At 33.2% G+C, this 20,772-nt stretch overlaps 1 protein-coding gene across 1 annotated transcript in view; it reads right to left on the reverse strand.

Moving 5' to 3' along the window:
* The window catches only part of LOC114327337 (uncharacterized), a 757,805-nt gene that overhangs the window by 8,546 nt on the left and 728,487 nt on the right, over nt 1–20,772 (reverse strand). Inside the window, exons 5-6 of the mRNA XM_028275925.2 lie at nt 7,843–8,052; nt 3,235–3,435 (exon numbers count right to left, since the gene is read on the reverse strand). Of these exons, the coding sequence (XP_028131726.2) occupies nt 3,235–3,435; nt 7,843–8,052 (411 nt within the window). The remainder of the gene's footprint in view (nt 1–3,234; nt 3,436–7,842; nt 8,053–20,772) is intronic.

Genomic DNA, 20,772 nt, shown 5'->3' on the forward strand with positions numbered 1-20,772 from the left:
TAAATTAATGATATACGGAGAACTTATGTTTGTTGTGTAGTCTGGTAATCGTTACATCTAGAAAGTTTATGGAATTATTCTGTTCTGTACAAACGGATAGCAGAACACAAAAGGGCTTTCAACAATAGAAAAACAGACGCTTCTACATACGCACTTTACCTTCTAGAGCATAATCATTCTTTCAATGAACAGTTTCAAATTCTGCATATTCAAAATAAAGGCCTTAAGCTATCTTTTTTAGAATCTATGGAAATTAATAAATTGAAAAATACAGATATAATTTTGAATGACCAACTCGACACAAACAGCTGCTTATTCCTTAACCTCTTCACTTAAAGACTTAAAAAGGCAAACACATTGTAAATTGTATCACTTGAGAAAGGCACTCTGCCGAAATAGCTGTAGTCACATAGTTGTAATAAAGGACATCGCACACATCTTATGGAAAATATAATGTCACTCAAATTCAATAAAATTTATACGAATAGATTCGTTTTAAATTAACGGTCAAATCTTACCATTGCGCCAACTCTTAATTATGATTAATTACGGCGCAAATTGCAATTGAAGTTTATCGAAATCACATTTTTGGAGTCACTAAAACTGTCAGTTACAATCACTTTTGCTCTGGGTGCTATTCAAAAGAGCTTAAACCCCGCTGGGCCTAAGCGGATTAGTGAAACTAATCCGCTGATTTATGGAGTACCGACAATTTGGGTATTATAAAATATTTTTTCTCTCTCTAACTTATGTACGTATCCATTTGATTTCAGATTTATTTATATCAATTTCTGCTCTTATCATTGAAAATATGGAGTTGGCGCAATGATAAGATTTGACCGCTAATTTAAAACGAATCTATTCGTATAAATTTTATTGAATTTGAGTGACATTATATTTTCCATAAGATGTGTGCGATGTCCTTTTGTGGAAGTATAGAAAACGAACGTTTTTAGTGTTTTATTGTTAGATAAAATGAACTTCCATCAAGTAACGGTCGAATCCAACAATTAGGTTAAGATATACTATCGGCTTCCATTTTAACATTTTCTTTGTTTTTCGTGCATTTCATCTTTGCTGTTCTTTTCTCTGGACATGTCGAAGTCACGACAGCCTTTGAATTTTCACCTATTTTAAGATAACATACGCTCCATTCATTCATTAACTTCGTAGTTTCTCCTGATTCTTTATGTGCCGTCTTCCCTTGCTTCTTTCCATATACTTTTCTCATTATATTTTTCTCGAATGTCCTAATAGGGACTTCATCTTTTTTTTTGTTATTACCCAGGTTTCACAACCGTAGGTTAAAAGGGGTCTAATCAATGTTCTGTAGATAGTCATTTTGGGTATTTTGTCTAATAATTTCGAAGTCATCAATCTTTTATTAGCATAGTATGTACGATTTCCACTGGAAATACATGCATTCATTTCACTACCAACGGAATTCTCTTGCTTGATTTCTGTCCCTAGATAATATGTGAAGGCATATCTACACATTCAGTGGTATCGTTGTTGTCTACTGCGATAATATTTTCATTTTCATTTGTCCTTTGGTGAGGCCAGGCAAGAACAAGAAGAATCTGGTAGAAGATAGCTCCTAGACATATATCCCAATAGTACTAGTTGTGTTTCCTAGAGTATATATACAAACTTTTATATTTAAATTTAATAAAACAATCATCAGACGTTTTAGTATTAAATTTAGTAGTCCGAGTGTGCAATTCTGTTCAGCAGTCAACGCAAACATGTCGAGAAATATTGTTGAAGTACTATAAGGGTTGCATTCGGGCGAATTACATAACAATTTGTCATTAATGACGAGAATTACATTCTGTTCCCCAACATTACTTGAATCAAGATCAGAAGTAAACAGTAATGAATTTTCATGAAATTCATAAAATGCGAGCCCCAGCCCGAGCGTAAATAAAGATAACAACATGTAAATTTATACTGAATTAATACTATGTAAATAGTATTTTAATGAACAAAAATTTTTAGAATTTCATCGTATTTGAAATAACAGCAGCATTTGGGTATACAATTTTACGCTTGATTCGTAAAAATTTAATTGCTATTATTGGACACATAGTTGTTTCGATTTACAGAATGAATGTTTTAAATTAACGATTATGCATTAAAGTGCCACTGCCATTATAGTGCATGTTATCAACTATAAATTATTATAAATTAGTTAAATACTTAAACGAAAGAAAAGTCACGTAAAACAAATTCTTTAAAAAAGAAATGGAATTTTCGCCGCCATACCATCGACAACAAATACTGGGTCAAACGAAATTTCTAACGCCGGTATCACCTTGGAAACTCAACAGTTACTAAAAAAAAAACAGAGAAAAATAACAGAAATTGGACAGAGCATAATTAAAAAATTATTGCATCCAATTAAGAAAACATTATTGGATGCAATATTAAAACAAGTGAAGAAAAAAAGAGGGTACAAGATGGGCCAGAGGGAGATAAAAATACTCTGTTACTCTGATGACACCATCTTAGCAGCGGAGCAGGAAGATCACCTACAAAGATTACTACACGAATTCACATTAACGTAAAAGAAATAAATATGAAAATGTCAGCCCAAAAGACAAAAAGCTTAGTAATAGCCACTAAGCTGCAAATTTGAGTTTGGATTTGAACAATCAAATTATACAACAAGTAATGACTTTCAAATACCTGGTAGTTAATCTATTAGCAAAGAAGAGGTAAAAGACCAAATAATTAAATTCAGTATAACGGCCGAATACCTAAACGACACAATTTGGAAAAACAAACACCTAAGAGTAGAAACAAAGGCCCGAATATAAATATAAGTCAGTTATTTGGTCAGTTATGACTTAGACAGCTGAAACAATACCAGACGCAACCAAACATAAAGACATCTAGAAACCAAGGAAATGAAAATCTTAAGAAGGATTGCTGGGAAAGAACTACAGGACAACGTAAAAGGCGAGGAAATCAGACGCATATGTTGGGTAGACAATATAAATACCTGGGCGAAGAACAGAAATGAAAAGTGAAATCAGGATATCTGAATCAAGGATAATAAGAATAGCCAGAGATAAGTCACCATTATGCAAAATAAGTGTAGGATGCCCAAGGAAAAGATGGAACAGCAATTTAGGAGCAATACTATTATAATACCTACTATTATATTATAATAATTAGTTAAGTTATTATAATATTTTATTAAGTTATTACTATTATATTAAAATAAATTACCATTATTTAAACATATTCTTTGTTGATTATTTTGCTCGTGATAGATGTCCCCATTCGGAACCATGACATTGTCACTACAACTATTGCAGGAGGTGGCACTACTACTCGATGTCATTCCTCCCACTCTATGTCTGTTTCTACCGGTTCGACTTATTGAATTTGTGGTGTTCTTTTTGTTGCTCTGAGCGTAGATGATTTCACCTAGAAACAAAATAAAACTAAGTGTAACTTTACTAGCAAACTTTTAATTCAAAACTTATGCGCATATACATTTATTTAAAACTTCAAATGTGTTCTGCGTAAATTCTGGACTGAGACTCTATGTCAGATATCTGGAATGAGATCCGCTATCCCCAATATTGTTTAAAATTGGGGTATAAATTCCATGCGAAAACTGTTATCAAAAACCGAATATACATAGATGGGCAAAGGCAGTTGCCATTGAAACAAGCAATAGATTAAAAGAAGATTTGGGAAGAACAAAGGACCGCTTTTGACACAGTAAATAATGGGAATAATGGAGCTCAAGTTACAAGTACTAGGAAAATAGTGGTAGCAAATAAATGCACCTATAAGACAGTCAAATCAAAAGCACAAATATCAGGAAATAGATCAGAGCAATTTAAGGTAAGGAAAGAGATAAAACAGAGGGATAGACTGAGTCTGCTCTTGAACATAATATTAACATAATAGTAAAGAGAATTATAGAAAGCTGTGGTAGAATTTATTATCCCAATACACTTATTGAGGTTGGTGACAGTAACCCATGGTAAAAGGTTAGAGTGTAGAATAGAATATCAAGAACTTTCCAGACACAATCAGGACTTTGACAGGGAGATATCTTATCGTGCTTTCTATTCAACATTGCCCCAGAGAAAGCTATTAAAAAATCTGGAATAACAACAAGAGGGACGATTAGGTATTAATAGGAGTGGACAAATACTAGCGTATGCATATGACATTGATATCATAGCAAGAAGAAAAGCGAACCTGGTTCAATCGTTCACGACATTGGAAGCAGCAGCAAAAAGAATTTAAGTTAACAATAATAAAAACAAGTTAACACTAATGAAAATAAATACCTACAGTTGAGTCCCTGCATCTTTACCCGTGCTTTACCATTTAAAGCATACGAAATAAGTCGATGATAAGTCCGAAATTGAAATTTACTGAACGCAACAGCAAATCACTTAGGCTACGGCTCCACGGGCGAGAAATTGACGCTAGCAGTAGCAGTAAAATGAACTTAAGGTTCCACGGAACGGAAAGGGAATAGCCGAACTGAACCGACTATGCACAAGTCCTGTAGTCGGTACAGTTCGGCTATTCCTATTCAGTTCCGCGGACCCTTAAGTTCATTTTACTGCTACTGCTAGCGTCAATTTCTCGCCCGTGGAGCCGTGGCCTTAGTGTCACTTGCTGTTGCGTTTAGTAAATTTCAATTTCCGACTTATCATCGACTTATTTCGTATGCTTTAAATGATAACGCACGGGTAAAGATTCAGGGACTCTGTATGTGAAGGTCACAAATGATAATCAAGTAGCAAAACCTAAAGATCTAACAGTTGGAACATACTTTCGAAGGAGTAAAAGAGTTCGTCACAAATCAACCAAAGTAATACAGTAACTGCAGAAATTAACAGACGTATATATCTAGCAAATAGAACATACTTTGGATTAAAGAAACATTTAACATCAAACATAGTCACAAAAAGAACAAAAATATTGATAGAGAGAACTCTAATCAATCCCGTCCTCACTTACGCGTCAGAAACGTGGACGATAACAAAAAGTGATGGAGAACGATTGAACGTAAAATCCTCAGACGTATCTACAAAGGCATGAAGGAAAACGAATTATGGAGTAAACGCTATACTTTTGAGCTTTACCGCCTTTATATTGAGCCTAGCATTGGTAGATCAATAAAAATAAACAGGCTGCGGTGGCTACGCCACTTAGAGAGAATGAATGAGGTGGAGCCGTCGGAACACATTTATAGCCAGAGACCGGATGGAGTGAGAAGAGGCAGGCCCAGAGTACGATTTAAGGACCAGGTGGGAGACGACTTGCTAGAATAAGGAGTGCGAAAATGGAAAACCAAGGCGAATGATAGGAAGGAATGGAAGCTCATTCTGGAACAGCCCAAGACCCACCATGGATTGTAGAGTCAATGATGATAATAAGTGAAGAGAATAGGAGAAAAAAAAGCAAGCCAACCTTGACAGAAGCCTACACCTAGTAAGGTATAGGAAGCTCTATCCGGTAAAAGGTTACGATCTTTTTGAAGACAACGTTGTCGTGGTAAGTTCCAAAACTAAAATGCAAAAATTAATTAACATTATGTACAGAGGAAATACAAAAGGTAAACATTGAAATAGATATAGAAAAGAAAAAGGCAGTGATAAATAACAAGAAATAAGAAAAACTGGAAAGGAAGGTTTTATAAAAGTTAACCATATTCGAATAGTTGGGTACAGTGTTAACAAATGACAGAAACATTGATGTCGAAATAGCTAACGTAGAAAACACAACAATAATACAAGAAATAAAAGGAAATAAAGAAAGAAGAAAATATTATAACAATACCACAAATATTATGACACAAACTAGTAAAAACTGGATACTTAACAAGAAATAGAAATCAAATATGAATGCCATAGAAATGTATCATAATATACAGTATGTCCCTGTAAGTTATATCCATATTATGGAAAACTTTTTTATTATTAATTTTACAAAAAAAAAATATTCTTCATAAAAAGCTCTGAATGGTCCAAAACCTAAGATTTAACCATGAAATATAAAATTTTTTGAATATTATAATAAGGTATGTCAAAAAATTTGAATTTCACTCAAGAGTAAAGTAGCTTTATTTTTCACAATATTGAAAATTGCTATTATGGAAAGTTGTTTGAAATTAAAAACCATATTCTAGTATGCAATAACATCCTTCTAATTGAAATTTTTTTTTTTGAAAAATATGGTTAACTACCATTATTTTCAGTTATTTCAACTCAGATAACTCTTTTATTATTAATTTTACGAAAAAAAGTGATTTTTAATAAAATGTTCTGCATGGTTCAAAACCTAAAATACAACCATCTTATGTAAAATTTTATCAATTTTACACGAGGCATGTCAAACAATATGAATTTCGCTCAAGAGTAAAATACGTTTATTTTTCAAAATATCGAAAATTGTTATTATGTAAAGTATTGGTTGTATTTTAGGTTTTAGACCATCCAGAACGTTTTATTAAGAATAACTTTTTTTGCAAAATTAATAATAAAAGAATTGAAATAACTGAAAATAATGTTATTATCCATAATTTTTCAAAATTTTTTTTTCGATTATAAAGATGTAATTGCATATAATATAGTTTTTAATTCCAAGCAACTTTTCGTAATAGCAATTTTCCATATTGTGAAAAATAAAGCTACTTTACTCTTGAATGACATTCAAAATTTTTGACATACTCGTATAACATTCATAAAATTTGATAACTGATGGTTGAATCTTGGGTTTTGGGCCATGCAGAACTTTTTATAAAGAATAACTTTTTTTCGTAAAGTTAATAATAAAAAAGTTTTCCATATGGATACAACTTACAGGGACATATTGTATAAGGAAAGTAGCAGTCAACACTAAGTGGGACACCGTGAAAAGTGACGATATACATAGCAAATAGCATTGTTTCATAAGCAATATTGGCAAAAATCAAAAAGAAACAAATCGGTTCAGTCACATGGGAAGATTGGTATGAGTGGATTAAGCTGGACTGGTAAAGAGAATAATGGAAATGGGGAAGTAAACGAAAAAGATTAAGAGGCAGATCAGGAAAAAGTGGTTGGATCAAATAAAATAACATGGATGGTAAAGAGGAAAAACTGTAGAGAAGATGAAAGAATTAGCAAAGAACAGAAGACAGTGGAAAAATGGATAAAAACTGATAAATCGGAATTACATGTGACACCTGAAAGAGTGTGGATAGCAGGAAAAGAAGAATCATAGAAAAAAAAAGATGGAGGAGGAAGAGAAAAGGAAGAATCTATACTGAAGAAGGATCTATACTGAACAATACAGAAGAAATTATGTGAGACTGCAATATTTGAGAACAATCAATATGGTCAATTTAGATGAAAGATCCCTAAATAAAATTGGTACTATTTTAAAAGTATGGATAGATAAGCGTTTTTAGAAGGATATTCAACTGGTTTAAATTATCTCACATAAAAGTCGAAGATGATCTAATAGTCATGACAGTGAACATGATTTTTTAAAGAATGTTGTATTCGAGTTTGAAATTTTTGAAATGAAATTTTTATTTCAAAAACATTTTCTGATATAGCCATGAAGTGTCTTTTTAATATCAAGGATTTTCATTAATTTTTTACTAATACATATTAAGGCTCCAGTAAGGAAAATTACATTATTGTTTTATTTTATTTTATTTTAGTTTTATAAACCTCTTATTTCCCCTTGGACCCAAAAGATAATATTCCGGAATTGTATCTATTAACCAACCAGTCTACTTTTATCTTTGCACTGGTCTCTTTTATTCGATAGATCATCGCCTATATCCGTGTCTGTTATTAACCTTTCACTTACCGCTATTCCCTCTCAGCCTATCTTGAGGTGTCTGATAATGCATCCTTCTCGAGTTGGTGTTCTCCAAAGGGAAAGGTGAAGCCTGTCGATGAAGAGGAATGGGCGACCGGGGTGACACTAACGTCGGGGGCGGAGTGGGAAAGGGGGTGGTTGGATTATCTGTTGTCACGGCGTCTTCTGTATCGTCCGATCTGTACGAGCGGTCTATACCTGAAACGACACATAAAAATGAAGTTGCCTGTAAGGTCATATAGCGGGGAATTTGGTGGTAGATACAGGGCAGTCCTGTTTACACAGGATATTTGAGACATAGTTTGATTTTTGTATAAAAAATTAAAAGTAAATAGATGGTTTTGCTTGTTTTCTATTCAGACTGTTGTACAATCGCTGGACAGCTGTTTCCATCATTTCAGGCTTCCTCAACAGCGCTAGCATGCACTCCTTGAGGAAGCCTACAATGGTGGAAACAGCTGTCCAGCGATTGTGCAACCCTCTGAATCGAAAACAAGCAAAACCATCTATTTACTTTTCTATCTTTACTCAGATTTGAGTACTAGAAAGTTCCTCTTCTGTCTTTTCCTAGACGAATGAAAATGGAATGTGATTGCAAGGAGTCTTTTTTGTTTTCTATATTCGTCGTCTGCGGTCATATAAATTGTAAAAGTCGCAGGTTAAGGATGTACCAGAAAGAACTTTCAACACGAAGAGTCTCAGATTTAAATAACTATTTACAATTTTAATTTTATTGAGTGGTCAATTTTGCATTTGAGACTCTTCAATTTGATAAAAAATTAAATGATTGACATCTTTTTAAAAGCAAGGAGAAATCTAAAGAAGAGGAGAATGAAAGATTTTTTACACTGGAAAACATAGTTCTGGTTACACCTCATTCCGATCCTTCTATAATTTATAAGGTATATGGACGATAAATGGATAGACATGGAGAATTTACAATATTCATTTCACAACACGTCATTTTATCTAGATAAAAATCCTAGTATCCAACTAATTTTAAAAAATAAAACGGGATAATACCCGAAGGTTGGCTGTATACCATCTAGTTAAATAAAATTAACATGAAGTAAAACTCCCTAGTGTAGTTGGTATATTTAATAAAAATTCTAAAAAATTTTTAAAAATCCAAACGGATTACGTTCAAAACGTTTTCGGACTTATCAGTCCATCATCAGTGAACGTAAAAGTAAGTAATCTCACTTAGTAAAATTGAAAAGGGTGAAATTTTGAATGTTAAAAATTGAAAAGTGTGGTTACGATTACTTACTCTCTGTCCTTGCTAAATAGCCACAATGCCAAACACTGGTCAAGATGTATGTTTTAACTACATGGTGAAATCTGTTAAACAATTTGGCTTACATTGGATGCCAACGGATTAGTACTAGGTACATGATGCTCTACTCCATTAATTAAGAGATTTTTTATTATTAGGTCTACATTGAACTACGTTTAGTCTGTCAATGATTTAGAAGGAAGTTGAAATACTTCAAATGTCAGTAACATTGACATCCAGGAAAGGGAATTTTTAAGGTATTAACCAAGGTCAAGATCCAATGTGGTTACGGAAATTTAAGTTTAAGCTTATATACTCTATATATTACCCCGTTGCAGGGAAGTTTAACTGGATAGACGTCTGCAAAAGAAAACAAAATTAATAACAAAACGGAATATTATTACACCTCACTCCAGTGTAAGATACAAACAGTCACGCGATCAAAATATTAATAATTTATCGGGAGCACGTTCACTGCACGGTTACCGTTTAATTACGAGTATGCGAATTACGTCAAAACTGTGCACCTCGCTACTCAAGCCGACTTGCCTCGCTCACTTCGCTTAGCTGGCGTTGGATTCCAGAGCTGTCGCTTCAAGACTGAAGAATCTCTGCTTGGCGCTTGGCGGCCTCCTTAAGTATGCTCTCTGCCTGGGCTGTTTTGGAGAAGTGGAAATAAGTGGGGTCTCGTGTTGCGCGGATAGTGGAACTCCCACGGATCTATCTGTCGATGCGCTGCTCGCGGCGTATCATTAAATAAGTACGCTTTATTCTTTTGGAATCCTCAAAACAACCAGTGGTGTGCTCTAAATAGAAACCAAATCTAACTGTCATGTCAGAGCACACCACGGGCTGTTCTAAGGATTCCAAAAGAACAAAGCATACCTAAACAGATGGTGGTGGTCTCTAAAATTAATTAAATCTTAAACTGTCTTTCACTACCTTCGTTTACTAAGAAATTGAATACTAGGAATCAAAATTCCTAGATTTTTGCAGAGTTAAATTGCTATATTGTGGAATGCATATTGTAGATTCCCTAGATAAATAGTTATCGTCCGTATGCCTTGTAAATTATAGAAGGATCGGATTCAGGTGTAACGATAATTTTGTTTTCCAACGTAAGTTAACTTAAGTACTTGAGTCTTTTAGATTTTTCGTTGCTTTTATTAATTTAGTCGCAGCAATAAAGCACTGAACCTCCGAAAAAAAACGACAAGACGGATCTTAACCCTTAACTGGTCCGGTACTGTAGCAGTAGCGTAACTGGTCCGGCGTCGTCTGCGAAACTACTCTTTTCAAGAAAGCAAAACAACACTCGAAAATAATTTTTTTATTAAGAATAAATATTACAAACATACCTTGATATGTTTATATACAAGTGAACGTATTAGATTTGGGAATTATTTTTGTTAAGAAAAAAATATTAAAATATAACTGAAATCCGCACAAATATTTGTGAAAAAGTACATAGTTTTGTAAAGTAAATAAAAAAAATATAAAAAACAACATGAAAAAAAATGTATTGCTAGGATAGATGTTCAAACTGCACACTAAACAAAAAACTAGGTAAAATAAAAATCGATCAAAAATGTTTGTTTCCAGCATCAGTCAAACTTTACCTATTTTATATGCAATTTTTACATAGGTAGTGCTTTTATACATCCCAAACAAACAGGCTTTTTGCAACTCAAGCACAGGTATTTTGTCATCCTGCGCTTTCTACAAGGACATAAACTGCAAATCTTGCGCTTTTTCTAAAATAAAAACATCCTCTTGCTCTTCTTGAACTCCCAGTATGAACACAAAAAAGTGACACAAACGGTCCGGCGTCGTCTGAGGAACTACTCTCAACCTAACTGTTGCGATAACTTTTTAGGAACTGAGAGAAACTTGTCTCAAATACACCCACTTGTCAAGCTCCAATAGTTTAAGGATTAGATAGAACTACTTGCCTGTGGGTGGTGCCAATTTCCAATAAAAAATAATCAAAATTATTGAATCGTCTGTCAGACGACGCCGGACCAGTTAAGGGTTAATATTTCTTTTTACATTCGATTCGTGAATGCGCCAGGAAACTTTATGACCCCGAGCCATGATATAATATTGAAAAACTGCATAAAAAAATGCATTCTTAAAGTGTATCTCGAATAGACAATAAAAAAAAAATCAGAACTCGTCAATTATCGACGGAAATGAGTTCAATTGTGTTACTCTGGGGTTTTTGGGATCGCTGAAAACGAATATGACGTCATAAGTGATCTCTGGAGTACGTGGTGCCCAAGGTACCTATTGTTTACCTCGTCATTAAAATTCATTAAAAAATTGGTCAAAAATCATTACTCGGAGGGTTTTTGGGGTCGCTAACGACGAATATGACATCGGAAGTGATCTCAGGGATACCTGGTGCCCAGGGTACCTACTGTTTACCTCGTCTTCGGGAGTGTTCGGCATATTCATTAAAAAATTAGTCAAAAATCATTACTCAGGGGTTTTTAGTGTCGCTGACGACAAATATGACATCGGAAGAGATCTCCGGAGTACGTGGTGCCTAGGGTATCTACTTTTTATCTCGTGACTAATGATTTTTGACTAATTTTGTAATGAATTTGCCGAAAACTCCGGAAGACGAGGTAAACAGTAGGTACCTTGGGCATCAGGTACTCTGGAGATCACTTTGGATGTCATATTAGTCGTTAGTGACCCTAAAAGCCCACCGAGTAATGATTTTTGACTAATTTTTTAATGCACAGTAGATACACTGAGCACCAGGTACTCCGGAGATTACTTACGACGTCATATTCGTTTTCAGCGACGCCAAAAATCCCAGAACAACAAAATTAAACTCATTTCCGCCGTTAGTTGACGAGTTCTGAATTTTTTTTATTGTCTGTTTGAGATGCACTTTAAGAATGCATTTCTCCCGAAACTCTCTTTTCCAAGGTAATACAAACAAACTACATGGATTCAAACCTTTCAGGCAATATTCAAAACGGCTCCAAAATTCAAAATAAAACCGGATGTGCAATATATCACTGGAATTCTGAATACAAAGAATCATGCCGATTGCCTAATGAAGCTTCAATATATACTGCCGAATTATCAGCTTTATTACTTGCGATAAAATATATAGCCTCTGTTGGTATGGACAATTATATCATTTTCACCGATTGTAGAAATATTGTGGACAAACTCACTTCTATCCAATCGACAAAAAATCTAAACCAAATTGAGATAGAAATTAAGAGTATATATTATGATTTTACTTCCTCGGGCAGTTCAATTATTATTTGTTGGGTGAAAGGACATTCTGGAATATTAGGAAATGAAGAAGTAGACAAATTAGCTAAATCTGCAGCTTTAACCAAACAAAACATAAGCAACATACTTCTACCAGTAACCGATATAGATAATATCAGTAAAAACCATTGCAAACAAAATTGGCAACGTGTATATAACCAAAGTACAACGGGAATAAATTTTAGAAACTGCCAGCCACTAATTCCCAATGAGAGATGGTTTAAACAAGAATCAAATAGGCTATTTATAAAAACAATAAACAGAATGAGGTCAAATCACGCACTAACCCCAGCATACAAACACAGCATAGGTATCAGTGATAACCCATATTGCGCCTGTGGTGGAATGGGAGATCTACAGCACCTCATATTGGAGTGTGGACTGTACAGACAAAATATTAAAGTAATGTATGAAAAGTTAATTGATCTAAATTGTCCTTTACCTGTCAATTTAAACGAAATTCTTTTTCCAAAAAATAAGCAGACGTTACAATGTCTTTACGAATATGTAACGTCCTGTAAATTTAAATTTTAAATAGGCTTAGATAATAAAATTATAAAATTGTAAAAATATTACACAAAATTGAAAAATATATCCATTAATATAGTATAACACTCTGTAAATTTAGATAATAAGTAGGCTTAGATATTAACTTAAAATTGTTATTGTAGTACCATACAAAAAAACACAAATAGTCTGGCTAATTGGCTCTGTCAAAGCCATTAAAAAAAAAGAATGCATTTTTTGTATGCAGTTTTTCAATATTATTTCATAGGTCGGGGTCACAAACTTTCCTGGTGCATTCACGAATCGAATGCAAAAATAATTATGAAGATCCGTCTAGTCGTTTTTTTTTTTCGGAAGTAAGGCCGATTTTAGTGCTTTATTGCTTCGCCTAATTGTGTTATTTTGCAAATTATTTTCCTTTACAAGATAGTTATATTTTGTTTCAATTCTGAGTTCACCACGTGCTGTTCTGAGGAATCCAAAAGGATGAAACGTCCGTAAATAGATAATGGTAGTCTCTAAAACGAAATTAAATCTTAAAGTGTTTTTTATCTATTAAAAATATTTATGTATTTTAAGAATTTTTCTAGGTCAGCTATGTAGGTATTTATATTCTCTAGGTAAGTTATTTTAATGTTTTTAGAAGCTGGTGATACAGTCATTCAACTATATTTAGGAGTCGATCAAAATTTACTTCACTATCACTTTATATTTACAAAGACATACTGGTTCCTCTTCCTTGTTCAGCAGAAGACGTGATATGAGGACTTGATGTTGTCTCTTTGAAGACCAGAAATTTCAGGGAAGACAGAAGTTTATTCCTTATAAATTTAGTGTTTCTTCTATTCCGTTGGTTTTGCCTAACATTGTGCAATTGTTCAATTGTGCTTTTAAATAAGGCTTTGAATATAAATGCATCGTTAGATTTTCCACTAATATGGCTGTACTGGTTACTAATAATAAATCCCCTGGCGATGACGGAATAGTAATCGAAGCAATCAAACAAGGTGGAAATAAAATTATCCAGGCTTTGGCCAAACTTTTCACCCAATGCATTTACCAAGGAAAAACTCCTTCTCAATGGAACAATGCAGTCATTGTTTTATTACACAAAAAGGGTGACATAACAGATCTGAAAAACTACCGTCCTATCAGTTTGCTATCACACATATATAAACTTTTCACAAAAATTATCAAAAAAAGACTGGAGGCTAAGTTAGACTTCTATCAACCTAGAGAACAAGCTGGATTTAGATCTGGATATAGCACTAACGACCACTTACTGGTAATAAAAAATCTAATAGAGAAGTCTGCGGAATACAACAAACCATTGGCACTGATATTCGTGGACTACGAGAAAGCATTTGATACCATAAGCCAGCAGAAAATGTTAAAAGCATTGACAGAATGCCGAATAGACCATCGCTACATTAACATGATCAAATATAGCTACCAAACGGCAACGGCTAGCGTAAGACTGAACAACAAACAAATACATTCTGTATACAACGAGGAGTACGGCAGGGAGACACCATCTCACCAAAGCTGTTCACAACCCTTTTAGAACACACATTTAAGAAGGCAGATCTAAACGAATATGGTATCAATATAAATGGAGAGAAGCTCAGTCATTTGAGATTCGCAGATGACATTGTCCTTATAGCCGATCGTATGGATGATGCAATAATAATGTTGAACAAATTATATTACGCTTCCTTAGAGGTCGGACTAAAGATTAATATCAACAAGACGCAAATAATGACTAATCTGGTGCTAAATCGTAATATTGTTGTTGATGGAATGGATATTGAGCAGACTGCATCTTATAAGTACTTAGGACATGAAATTCGGTTGGGACGAGATAACCAGACGTGCGAACTCCCACGTCGCATAGGATTAGCCTGGGCAGCGTTTGGTAAACTTAACTATGTATTTAAATCGGACTTGCCCATATGCCTCAAAAGGAAAATCTTTGACCAATGTGTGTTGCCTGTACTCACTTATGGAGCCGAAACATTAACACTAACAAAAAAGGTAGTGAACAAGATTCGCGTAACTCAGAGGGCTATGGAGCGCCAGATGTTGGGTGTCTCCCTGAGAGACCGAATCCCAAAAGAAGAAATACGCCGTAGAACAAAAACAACAGACGCTGTCGAAAAAATCGCGTCGCTTAAGTGGAATTGGGCAGGACACGTCGCCAGATTGCCAGACAACCGATGGACAAAACGTATTGTCGAGTGGAGGCCGCGAGAAGAAGCACTACGGAGCAGAGGACGCCCACTAACCAGATGGGCCGATGATTTGAAACATGTTGTCGGTAACTGGATGCAAGCCGCACAAAATAGAGATGAATGGAAAGAGCTGAGGGAGACCTATGTCCAGCAGTGGACGCGTACGGGTTGATGATGATGATGGTTACTGCGGATCTAGCTAGACTATCTGCCTTTTCGTTACCATCTATTACAACGTGTGGCGTTACCCAATAGAACTCTACTACTATCAAGTTGTTTTGGTATATACGATATAAAATTAACTTAATTTGCTGTAACGTTGGATGAGAGGGATAAACCTAAATTTATATCAGTAGCTAAGTTAATGAGATATTATAAGCGAATTGGGAAGTTTTTTTCTATAATGCAGGTTAAGGTCTTAATTAAGGTAAATCAATCTGCTGCCAAATTACTTGTAAAATGAGACAAAGGAGATTCAACAAAAGGTAAGTTTTAATCGAATATATTGACTAAATAAAATATTTAAGGACTTGCCAATATTACTTATTTTTAAAAATAATAAAAAGGAATCACCCTGTTTAGTTACAATATGTCGCTAAAGGGGAATTTCTGATGCGAAGCAAAAGTGCAATTGAGTGGCAGCTTTTTTATTATAATGGTAATGTGGAAGTATGAATGGGGAACCACCACACAATCGATTTTGCGGTGAAGATGGGTTGAAAAAATGATAATAATAGTTTTAATAACAAAATACTTCGTAATATTTACCGAAGAAATAAACTTACGTGCATAGAAATCGGCCCACCTAAAAATTTGGTCATTTTTGAAGTCTCGTATTTCCTAAACTTGTTGGCCAATTTATATGATTTTTTTAATATGTTATAGCCTTATTATTCAACAATATCGCTGTAATAATATTATTATTAAACAGGTAAGTGTTATTTTATACCGAGTGTAACAATGATAGTATGTTTTTTCCTCAAAGTTCGAAACACCCTGTGGAATATTCTAGCACATATAAAATATTGAAATTAAAACTCAACTGTAGCCTTAGGCTTTCTTAACATTTTGCTTTTTGATTCATTCGCTTATGTTAGTTAATAAAAAAGTTAGGTATTTTAACAACTAGCAACGTTCTTCATCAATACAGGGTGTTTCTAAATAAGTGCGACAAACTTTAAGGCGTAATTCGGCGTGAAAAATTGATGACCGTTAAGTTTATAATCATATGGTTGCATATGCTTCGTTTCAGAAATACGGGATGTTGAATTTGTTCGTACAATCTGACGATTTATTTATTGCTCTAAAACCGCATGAGATATACAAATGAAATTGGGTAGATTTTAAGAGGTAATTATTGCGCATTTTTTGGCATACAGTTAAGAATTTTATATTCACCATTGGCGTGCATACGGGTAATATGATACGTATGCACGCCAATGGTGAATATAAAATTCCTAATCGTATGTCAAATATGCGCAATAACTACCTCTTAAAACCCACCAAATTTTATTTGCATATCTCAACCGGTTTTAGAGCAGTAAATAAATCGTCAGTTTGTAAAAAAAGAATGTGTGTGTACTTTGTACGCACGTAAGAAGTTATACTTCTATTATATGATTTAAACGAAATTAATATACTTTTTATTTATATTTTGTTTAAATATTAAACTAATTTACACTTACTACTTCTCAAACATTTTTATTAGAACAGTGCCAAAAATTAAAATAATAAAAGAATAAAACACACACAAACACATTAAACAAGCCACAAATGATGTCTGAAAATTAATTGTCGAAAATTTTTTTAACTAAATACGTATTTTCTGAAAATACAATTATATAATAAATATACTTACAATCATAAAATGTATTAAAAAAAACAAAAAAGAAAGTTTCTATTGGGACTCGAACCAGCGCTGATAAGAGCGGTTGGCATTGGAATTCACTCGCCTTCTCCGCTTAGCCACGGACACTATGTGTCATTATTTACGAAGATCGACTAACTAAACGGATTAAACTTGTGATATTTTGATATTTTGAAAATTGATCAAATTATTTTAATTTTGAATTGAAATGATTTAGAATTGAAAAAATAGAACAAAACATAGAGCAAAAAACCAATATATTAGGTGAATATTGATAGAAATTTTGATGGTAATCAAATTATATAAATAAAAGTATTACATACTATGTATTTTGACAGATCAAATAGGTAGGTTTATACCCATGATACATTAACAATTATTACGTACCTGTTGCTTTTAAAAACTATTTAAAAGTCACTACAATATTATAAACTTTTTTGTTTCTGTCCTCACAACAATAAAACTAATATATTATACATTTGTTTACCTTTACCTTTACCTCCAAACCACAGCTGCCATATCGGATAATTTTTGACATGTCATTTGAACATCCAATCAGAACAAAGTTATAATGCGCATGCGCCGGGCTGATAGGTTTTAACATATAAAAAAATCACCCTCTATCGCCGGTAAAGAAGTATAACTTCAAAAAAATTCAACATCCCATATCTCGAAAACGAAGCATTTGCAGACATATGTTTATAAATGAAACGGTCATTATTTTTCATGCAGAATTTCCCCTTTAAGTTTGTCGCACTTATTTTGAAACACCCTGTATTGATGAAGAACGTTGCTAGTTGTTAAAATACCTAACTTTTTTATTATCCAACATAAGCGAATGAATCAAAAAGCAAAATGTTAAGAAAGCCTAAGGCTACAGTTGAGTTTTAATTACAATATTTTATATACGCTAGAATATTCCACAGGGTGTTCAGAACTTTGAGAAAAAAACACACTATCATTGTTACACCCGGTATAAAATTACACTTACCTGTTTAGCAATAATATTATTACAGCAATATTGTTAAAGAATAAGGCTATAACATATTTAAAAAATCAGTTAAATCGGCCAACAAGTTTAGGAAATACGAGACTTCAAAAATGACCAAATTTTTAGGTGGGCCGATTTCTATGCACGTAAGTTTATATAGGAATTTTTAAATGGATTCATAATATGGCAATAACAAAATAAAAAGTTAAAAGATAAAAACGCACTTATAAGCAAGCAGTGGTAATAAGTGGAGTGAGGGTGGGGTGTATTTTATCACTTCTTTCTTTTAACATCTACTGCAACTTTATCTTCCTAGAAGCATTAGATCAAGATGCAGGCATTAAAATCAACGGAATTTCGAATTTATGTAAACAATTGAGATATGTAGACTACACCATACCAACTGTTTGCTTCCAATGAAAATAACATGTTAAATTAAAAGTCCTTAAAAGTTAAATTCTCTTATATATTATAAAAAAAGGATCTAAGTACTTTACTAAAAACATAAAACGTTTTCTTAAAATCAATATAAATTCATACTCTCTTATTCAATACGCAATAACGAAATTAATGCACAACTACTTAGGCCTGGATCCCTCGTACTAAAAAAAGTTTATTAGTAGCGAGCTGAAAATTTGTTAATTGCTTAACGGTGGCTAGTCGGACAAACTTTTATGTACGGGAACACTGGAACAGGGGAAGTTTCAGTTGTGGAACGTGATTTTAATTGTGGAACGTGTCATCCTGACAATTTTATGATTGTGAAAACTAGCAGGTTTTTTTTTTAAGTTTATTGAATAGCAAACTTTATACAGGGTGGTCCTTAAATAATTGTACAAAAAGAAACAGTAGATTCTACACTCTAAAATATTACGATTTAACCCAACTTACTTTAATAAAATGTTGATATTAAGAAAAATACAGGGTGGTAAAGTTAAACTTTTTTTATTTATTATTGAATATTTCCTGACAGGTATGAGATAACAACATGAAATTTGTTATGGGGGGTTTTTTTGGATCGAGAAAACAAAATTCTCTACCAAAAATTATGTACTGCCCAGAGGGCGCCACGTACGCCTTTCAGCACTCATTTATTACGTTCAACTTTTTTATCCCTCACTCTGTATAATTTTGACATTAAAATTTTTATTCTCTTATTAGTTTTACTTACAAAAGGTATACTTCTTTCATCTCCCTAAACTCAACCGTTTTCGAGATAAACTCATTTTAAATCTGTGATACACCATCATTTTTAGCATATCATTGTACATAGTTACACCCGAAAAATAACTTGAAACCATAAAATTCTCCAAAAATTTATCGCAAATTTCTTTAAATGGAATTTGCGATGCAATGCCGTAAATTTGAGAACTGGCACAATTATTATGGTTTTAAGTAATTTTTCTGGTGTTTTGAGTTAAGGGAAATGAAAGAAGTATACCTTTTTAAGGTAAAACTAATAGAAGAATAAAAATTTTAATGTCAAAATTATACAAAGTGAGAGATAAAAAAAATTGGACGTAATAAATGAGTGCTGAAAGGCGTATATGGCGTCCTCTGGGCAATACATAATTTTTGGTAGGGAATTTAGTTTTCTCGGTCCAAAAAACCCCCACATATCAAATTTAATGTTGTTATCTCATACCTGTCAGGAAATATTCAATAATAAATAAAAAAAGTTTAACTTTACCACCCTGTATCTTTCTTAATATCAACATTTTATCGAAGTAAGTTGGGTTAAATCGTAATATTTTATAGTGTAGAATCTACTGTTTCTTTTTGTACAATTACTTAAGGATCACCCTGTATAGTACATAAAAAAATGTTTGTCCCACAGATATGCTGGGCATTTTAATAATTCCGACACGCAGAACACGTCAAATGACAGGAATTATGTTGGTTATAAAAAGCAGTCTGATTTTTGCATCAGAGTTTAATGAAAGGGTAACAAATCAATTAATCAATTGGAAGTTCTGTCCGACAAAATACATGGGCCGTTTTCTTAGTCTGACGTTCTAAACCTGTAACTTGTTCCACAACTAAAACTTCCCCTGTTCTAGTGTTCTCGTACATCAAAGTTTGTCCGACTAGACACCGTTAAGATATTAACAAATTTTCAGCTTGGTTTAATATTCTATTAATATCTATTAATAAACTTTTTTAGTACACGGGACCCAGGCGTATAATATTATTTCATGAAACTATTTATTTTGCTAAAAATTGCATACACATAGAGACACCAATACCATATAGTATGTATTTATCTTCTTAGTTAAAGGATCCAAGACATGCTATATTTATTTTTCCATTATACTGATTAGAAAGTAAGTTGATTCTCCTAGTAATAAACTGGAGCATTATTACGAAAATAAATACAGTCGTGAGCAGTAGAAATAATTTTCCTTTAACCAGACAATCAAGATAAATTTGTAAGTTGAACACCTCTGACCGATAATTTATTTTGTAAAATGAGCTTATATTTCTGTGTTTTTTGTCTTTTTATTATGATAAATACCAGTAGAAGTACGTGTATATTTACTATGAAACAAATACAATAATTATGATGTATTATGAAAAACTTGAGGAGAAACACTTTTTTTCATTAATTATTTGTATCAATCATGCAGGGATATAATAAGATACCATCATGTAATACCAGAAAACAAAATCAAGAGAAAGGAAAATAAATGTATAAATAAACATTATACATATTATTTTAGAGAATACAGAAAATATAATCAGAATAAAC

This window comes from Diabrotica virgifera, chromosome 6 (genome assembly GCF_917563875.1).
Source record: "Diabrotica virgifera virgifera chromosome 6, PGI_DIABVI_V3a".
NCBI classification, from domain to species: domain Eukaryota; kingdom Metazoa; phylum Arthropoda; class Insecta; order Coleoptera; family Chrysomelidae; genus Diabrotica; species Diabrotica virgifera.